Source organism: Sander lucioperca, chromosome 24 (assembly GCF_008315115.2).
Source record: "Sander lucioperca isolate FBNREF2018 chromosome 24, SLUC_FBN_1.2, whole genome shotgun sequence".
Lineage (NCBI taxonomy): Eukaryota > Metazoa > Chordata > Actinopteri > Perciformes > Percidae > Sander > Sander lucioperca.
Genome location: NC_050196.1, coordinates 6,512,998 through 6,520,162, shown reverse-complemented (window position 1 = coordinate 6,520,162; position 7,165 = coordinate 6,512,998). Strand labels below are relative to the sequence as shown.

The following is a 7,165-nucleotide window of genomic DNA, read 5'->3' as shown; positions in this document are numbered from 1 at the left end:
TGATTCGGCAAAAAAGCTGAAAGTTAGTGTGAAATAAACGATCGTAGAATGGATCAATGGTAGCAGCTCGCTAGCCGTTCGCAGGTGCGGTAAATATTTCCATTTTAACAGCTAGCTCCACCAGGATTGTGGGTAGTGTAGTACTTCTCCATGACATTACGAATAAAACATGTTTTTCTTAAAACAAGGTTGATTTTATACTTCTACAGAAGCATAAACCATTGTTTCACTATGTCGTTGCTTGTGGTAAGTCTACCTTGGATGGGTTAGACATTATGGCTAATAATCAAAATCTTTATCTAACCCTAACCTAATCCTAGAGAAAATAAATGGGATTTTTCACTTCCGGAACCACACTGTTGAGCTTTATGGACACAAAAAAGCAATATGGCGGCCAGCTGGTAACAAACAATAATGTATTACAGTCGAATGGTAAGCTAAAATATGTTTCTGAAAACCTTTGAGCCGCAAAATAGGCAAAGCAGTAAAAGAAGTTGAGTTTTTTTTTTTTTAGCCTCTGTTTTTTTTGCAATACAGGAAACCGAACGGCGCCCACTTCCTATCAAACTATCATATTTCAGCCAAACAGTGCACTAAAATATGTTTGTGAAAACATTTTAGGCGAGAAGTAGGCAATACAGTAACAGAATCTTGGTTTATATCTTTATCAGCTCAGTCTAGTTTTACAGTTTAATCTGAGTTTGAGAAGGAGTAGTTCATAGATGATTTGCACACGACATTGTTATGATACAAAGCTGGTTAAAAATTGTAGTATCCATTCAAAGTAGCACAGATTTGCTGCATTAGGTAGAATGAATTGTGGTCCTTGTAGTTTAATGTTGTAACATTGAGTACGTTTACATGCACACCAATATTCCACTATTATTCCGAATATGACAATATTCCGAATTTAATACAGGTCACGTAAACAGCATATTCCGGTTGAATGTTCAGAATAAGGCCTTATTCCGAATATAGCATTTCCCGATTAAGACGTGGGTTATTCCGGTATTATTTGGGTTTTAGAGGCATTGTTTGGACATGTATACAGCCATTCGGAATATGCAGGGTTTTCACCGCAGGCTTATGGTCAGCTCTGTGCGTCGCTATGGTTTTTGTACACAAACCAACCAGCCAACAGTTTGCAAGGCTGGAGACCCGATAAGAAGGAGAAACACAGCTACTTTTAAACATTATCAAAGACTTGGGTATCAATAGGTTTTCTGATATTCACATACATCGCTACGCCGAGCTTTTCAGGAAGCTGGTTGAAGGAATGAAAGAGGAACGCTGTGTTCGCACGCTCCAACAAGTCCGCCGCCGCTGGAAAACTTTGAAAAAATCGTATTTTGCACGGTTACATGTAAACGGCAATATTAGTGGAATATTCACTTTAATTAGCCATGTAAACAGCTTAGTCAGAATATCGTCTTTTTCGTAATTAGGGAAAAAAACGGAATATTATGTGCATGTAAACGTAGTCAATGTGTGAGAAACGAATAATCCAAATATAATTCGCAGTATATGTATAGATTATTATTACTCCGTGTCGCTTTTATTCAATTTGAATACATTTATTCACCTTGCAAGTACATTTGTGACTCTGCATTTTGTTGTACTTTAATGTCGTGATACGGGTCTTAAATTTCATTCATAAAGGTCTTTAAAAAGTCTTAAATTTGACTTGTTGAAATCTGAAGAAACCCTGTGTAACTACACGTTGCGGCGACACAGAACACAACTGTGATTGGTCCGCTTGGCCGCAACTTGGTAGCGTTGCATTTCCCCCCCGTCTAATTTCCAGATTCTCCTTCTCATTAAACAACTTGAAATCAAGCAGAGGGCTAACTTTTTCTGCTACAGATTTCCGACCGTGGTCAGAAAGCACAGGGGAGACACTTAGTTTCTCCCACTATGACTCTAGAGTCGACACTCGCTAATCCCCGTCATTCTCTCCCTCACTCTACACACACTCCCCACCTTTATTCGTTTTTACTTAACTTTTCCTTCTCTTTGTGACTGTAATTTCCACACACAACCATTAATATTTCCCTCAACGCTTCTCTCTTCCCTCTCTCTGCAGGGAGCCATTGTGGCCGTGACAGGTGATGGTGTGAACGACTCTCCAGCTCTGAAGAAGGCCGACATTGGTGTCGCCATGGGGATCTCTGGATCTGACGTCTCCAAGCAGGCAGCTGACATGATCCTGCTCGACGACAACTTTGCATCCATCGTTACCGGAGTGGAAGAAGGTAACGGATTGTACTTAACGGAATACTTTTAAAGCTTTCTGAGCTGAATGACTTTAAATTTAGCAAAGAAATGACAATAATTTCACTGGATTTTTTAAATGTTCATATTTAGCTGAAGGGTTAAAATTATTAAAATAATGACTGTATGCTCTTGTCTCATGTACTCGTTAGGCCGTCTGATCTTTGACAACTTGAAGAAGTCTATCGCCTACACTCTGACCAGTAACATCCCTGAAATCACACCCTTCCTCCTCTTCATCATCGCCAACATCCCTCTGCCCCTGGGTACCGTCACCATCCTCTGTATTGACCTGGGAACTGACATGGTAAAGATGGACAAATGTGCTGCTAAAATTTCTAAAATGTGGTGCCAGGTAGCGATACCCATGACAGGGTTTTGCGCGACCACATCTATTCTTTGCTCTGTGATTAGTGAAAACTAAGCTAGAGGGAAAATAGCACATATTTCTGATTCTAGGTTCTCTAAGTCAGTGTGCTCATTGATTGTGTCCTGTCTCCCAGGTCCCTGCCATCTCCCTGGCTTATGAAGCAGCTGAGAGTGACATCATGAAGAGACAGCCAAGAAACCCCAAAACCGACAAACTGGTGAATGAGAGGCTCATCAGCATAGCCTACGGACAGATCGGTAAACAGACACTTTGTGTTACTTGTGATTAGAAGTCCAAATATACCAAGTAACACTTGCTAAAAATCAAATCACAACCAGTCCATGGCTCCTTGTTAAATTTTTTTCTGGAAAGGCATCTCATTATCTGGGTTGTCCAAGATAACTAGAGCAGTGGCATGCACCAGAAATAGGCTCATACTGATAGAGAACTGATAGAGAGTGATGACAGAGCAGTGCCTCTGGCTTTTGATTTTCCCCTCTTCGGATATGAAGCCAAGAATAGGTTTGACCCTCCTGAACCTGTGCTACCTTATAAGAACCAATCTGTTGGTTTCCGGTAATGATTTTTCTTAAAATTGCTATGGGAATATTTTTGTTGAGACATGCTGTTGCCCTTTTTAAAACATTATTGCACAAAGGAGCAGACCACCTATTCATTTTCTTAATCAGGTCATGTCCAGAGAAATAAAATGGATATGAAGGCCATTCCCATTCAAATCAAGCAGAATGGTCAGAGCAGCAGCCATTTTTAACAGACCAACTTCTCTGTAAACTTCCGTGTAAATCGACTTGCGGCAAGTTGCGGAAGTGAGGTTTTGCAGTAACGGACAAACAAGCAGTGGGGTAGTAGCGCTACGAGACAGAGCGCCAGCCGCTAAATTAGACATTTTAAACAACAAAGATGAGTTTTGTTTGCCACACTGTTTGCCACCAGTGTGGCGGTGGCGAACGGCGGTGTTAGCAAGCTAACAGAAAATGACAGAACAGTGAAATAGTTAACAGTCAAATACTGTAAAAAGTCTCAAAACGCTCAGGGGCCATCCACACGGAAACGCTTTTTGGTGCAAACGCACATGTTTTGCATCGTTTTGGCCGATCGTCCAAACGAATCCTGTAAACACACTGCCTGAAGATGCACTTTTTTGAAACCTGGTCCCAGAGTGAAAAAATTCGAAAACTGCGCCCTTGCGTCTTCGTTTGGGCGGCGAAGCCGCATACTTGCATATCGATGATGTCATTGCTACGCCTCTCGACCTCTAGCCTTCCACCTCTTATCCCGCGACGACGTCTTCATAACAACAACTGTGGCGGACTACATGCTTGTGTTCCTGCTGGAGAAGATATTGAGGCTATTAGGGTTACTAGGGCAAAATATTATGCTCCTGTGCCACAGGATGTATACAGCGCGCAAGCTTTATGCACATGCTCCGCCTCTTCTTCTCCGTTTTTGGTGAATTTCTGAAGCAGAAACAGCGCCACCTATAGGCCTGCAATATGAAGTAGCGTGTTGAGTCATTTACAAATGGATCCGTTTGGACGCAAACATTATTGAAACAATGCCAGGGAAGATGGGGAGTAAAAATATTGTTTTGGTACGTGTGGACGTGGCTTCAATCCGCAGAGAAATGCACACAACCCGTATTCAGAAACTGTGCCTTTTAAACGGGCCGTCAGGACTTATATACGGTTGTGATGTCACAACTATGCTACATATAGCTAGAAAGTGCCGCTACAGTCATTCCCATCTGTGACGGTGCAGGAGACAGGCGCTAAAACAGAGCGTTTCAGACAGAGTATGAATACAGGTATGTTCAGACAGACGGTATGAGAAAACTAATGTGTTTTTTGAACATTAGGCCTGTAAACATGTTTTAGTAGAACCCCAAAATAAAAGTATGAACCTTAAAATGAAAATATTAGGTTCCCTTTAAGCCTCTAATTTTGCAGAAGACAACCTAATCTCATTTATTTATTTACTCAGTTATTCATCAAATGGTTTAGTCCTTAAAATCCCCCCCAAAAGACTAATCAAATTTACTGACTCAGTCATTCATCTTATTTCTCCCCAAGTACCACAAGGCCAATTTGTTTGCTTAATCATTTGATTCCTGGCTTAGTTTCAAAATTCTAAATGGACTAATTAACTGCATTAATTCATGGCTAAAAACTGCTCAAAAGACAGAACAAGTTTTAGCCCTTAATCAAAAGATTATACAATATCCAATTGATTCGGTGACTTGCTCAAATGTATTTTGACTTCTTAACTTAATGCATTCATCCAATCACATCTTCCCCCCTGCAGGCATGATCCAGGCACTAGCAGGTTTCTTCACCTACTTTGTGATCTTGGCTGAAAATGGCTTCCTGCCCTCCACCCTGCTGGGCATCAGAGTGAACTGGGATAACAAATACATTAATGATCTGGAAGACAGCTATGGACAGCAGTGGGTCAGTAACATGTATTGCACAGACCACATTGTAAAAGGTTATAATTTGGTCATCACCACCTGTTAGACCTGTTTTCTGATGTGCGCGTGTGTTCCCTGTCAGACTTACGAGCAGAGGAAGATCGTGGAGTTCACGTGTCACACAGCTTTCTTCGCCAGTATTGTTGTCGTCCAGTGGGCCGATCTGATCATCTGCAAGACCAGGAGGAACTCTGTCTTCCAACAGGGCATGAAGTGAGTACAACAAACAACCAGTATATATTTAAAGCACCTCAGTATCCTCTTCCAACTCGGAACTGTTTATGTTTTGAGTTGTTGGTTTCATCAGAAAACACACCCAAGTCTCTCCTCTGCTACTGAAAAAGCTGCCATCTTCAATGTCATGCCTCCTTTTCCATATCGTACTAGCTGTTGTGCTTTTCTAGGAAGACCTCTACATAATTCAGTGTTTTTTTTATTTTGAGCTCTAAACCATATGAAGTGTATTTAAAAGGCATTTCAGACTTAGGTTTGCATCAGGGCCTCTGGCTCAGTGTCAATAGTTAAAAATCCTGGCACCAAGATGATGACGTTGTTTTTTTTTTTTTTACCATCCTAGCTATTTTCATTCACTCAAATTGCTTTCAAGGTTTCATTTTCCCCAAACGGTCGGTCTTAATGGTTCCCCCTGTGTGCTTTCAGGAACAAGATCCTGATCTTTGGGCTGTTTGAGGAGACCGCCCTGGCCGCCTTCCTCTCTTACTGCCCGGGCATGGGCGTCGCCCTCAGGATGTACCCTCTCAAGTGAGTAAAGCACAAAAACTTACCTCACAATTCACCAGTAAAGCCATGAACAAATCTAGTTGACTCTGCGCTCACTCCACCTACCACATATTGCTCATCCAGGCTCAGGGCACTGGATCAGTTTCTCATCTCTTTTTTTGTGTGTGTGTGTTTTCCAGGCCCAACTGGTGGTTCTGCGCCTTCCCCTACTCCCTGCTCATCTTTATCTATGATGAAATCCGTAAGCTGATCCTCAGACGCAGCCCAGGAGGTGAGTCCAGAATCCATGCTTTTTATTATCTTCTCTTGTATTATCCTTCTTCTCTCTCTCTCTCCCCTCTGCTGTTGTTTTTCCTGCACATTTAGTTTTGCCTTTTTCTCCATCTCTTCTGCCCCGTTTGTCTCTTGTTTTTCCTCTCCACCTCCCTCTGCCTTGTGGATAATTCTTATGCTTAGTGAGGGAGGAGAAACTTAAGTCTTATTCCTCTCTCGTTTTAAATCTTTTGTCATCATCCAGTCTCTTTGCATGCTTTTAAATAAAGTATAAAGATCAAATATATTCATTTTACCCAAGAAGTTGCCTGTAAAATCTTTTGTATTTATTTATTTATTTCTTGTCACTCCAGGTTGGGTGGAACGGGAGACCTACTATTAAAGACCTGTCTGTCCAGTCAGCTCGCATCTTCTCCTCCACCACCGTCTTTGCATGAATATTGTCTTGCTGCTCGGAATAAAAAATGTAACCTCTGTGAACAAAAATTGGAACATGTTTTTATATTAGGGAATGCTTGATACTACTATTAGACAAATCCTGAGATGGAACGTGCTGATGATGATGATGATGATGATGTTGACAAAATGATAATGCTAATAATGACATGAACACTGAACATTGACATGACTATGCGTGCCTTGTTTCTGAAACAGGACCAATTTTATACATGTTTTTAACAGTTATAAACGTTCAATAAAAATGCGCTCGAGTCAGGTCCCACAGACGTTTCCTGTGCTCATTTATTGTGTGTGTGTGTGTGTGTGTGTGTGTGTGTTTGTGTCCTGTAAGTGAAGATTTATTTGTATACAAAATCTCTGTGGTCGTTGGGTTGAGTTTTTCCCACCTTTCTTCTCAGCAAGCGGGATGACCCCAATTAGAGTTAAATATAGGAAAAATCAATGCTTAATCCTCATTAAACAATCTTACACAGATGCAGAGGATTATGGACCCACACCCTCATTTTCATTTGATGTTTTCTCTAGGAATACCAAGTTATAAAATACTTAACTGTACTACATTA

General features: G+C 41.1%; 1 protein-coding gene across 2 annotated transcripts in view; it reads left to right on the top strand.

Annotated features, from left to right (window-relative positions):
* Positions 1 to 6,866, top strand: part of LOC116044414 (sodium/potassium-transporting ATPase subunit alpha-1) — a 110,504-nt gene extending 103,638 nt beyond the window's left edge. For both annotated transcript variants that reach the window (XM_035998591.1, XM_031291552.2), the window contains exons 16-23: positions 2,084 to 2,252; positions 2,424 to 2,578; positions 2,775 to 2,898; positions 4,964 to 5,109; positions 5,212 to 5,342; positions 5,790 to 5,891; positions 6,050 to 6,141; positions 6,497 to 6,866. In XM_035998591.1, the coding sequence (XP_035854484.1) occupies positions 2,084 to 2,252; positions 2,424 to 2,578; positions 2,775 to 2,898; positions 4,964 to 5,109; positions 5,212 to 5,342; positions 5,790 to 5,891; positions 6,050 to 6,141; positions 6,497 to 6,525 (948 nt within the window). In that variant the 3' untranslated portion in view covers positions 6,526 to 6,866. The remainder of the gene's footprint in view (positions 1 to 2,083; positions 2,253 to 2,423; positions 2,579 to 2,774; positions 2,899 to 4,963; positions 5,110 to 5,211; positions 5,343 to 5,789; positions 5,892 to 6,049; positions 6,142 to 6,496) is intronic.
* Positions 6,867 to 7,165: the final 299 nt, after the last annotated feature.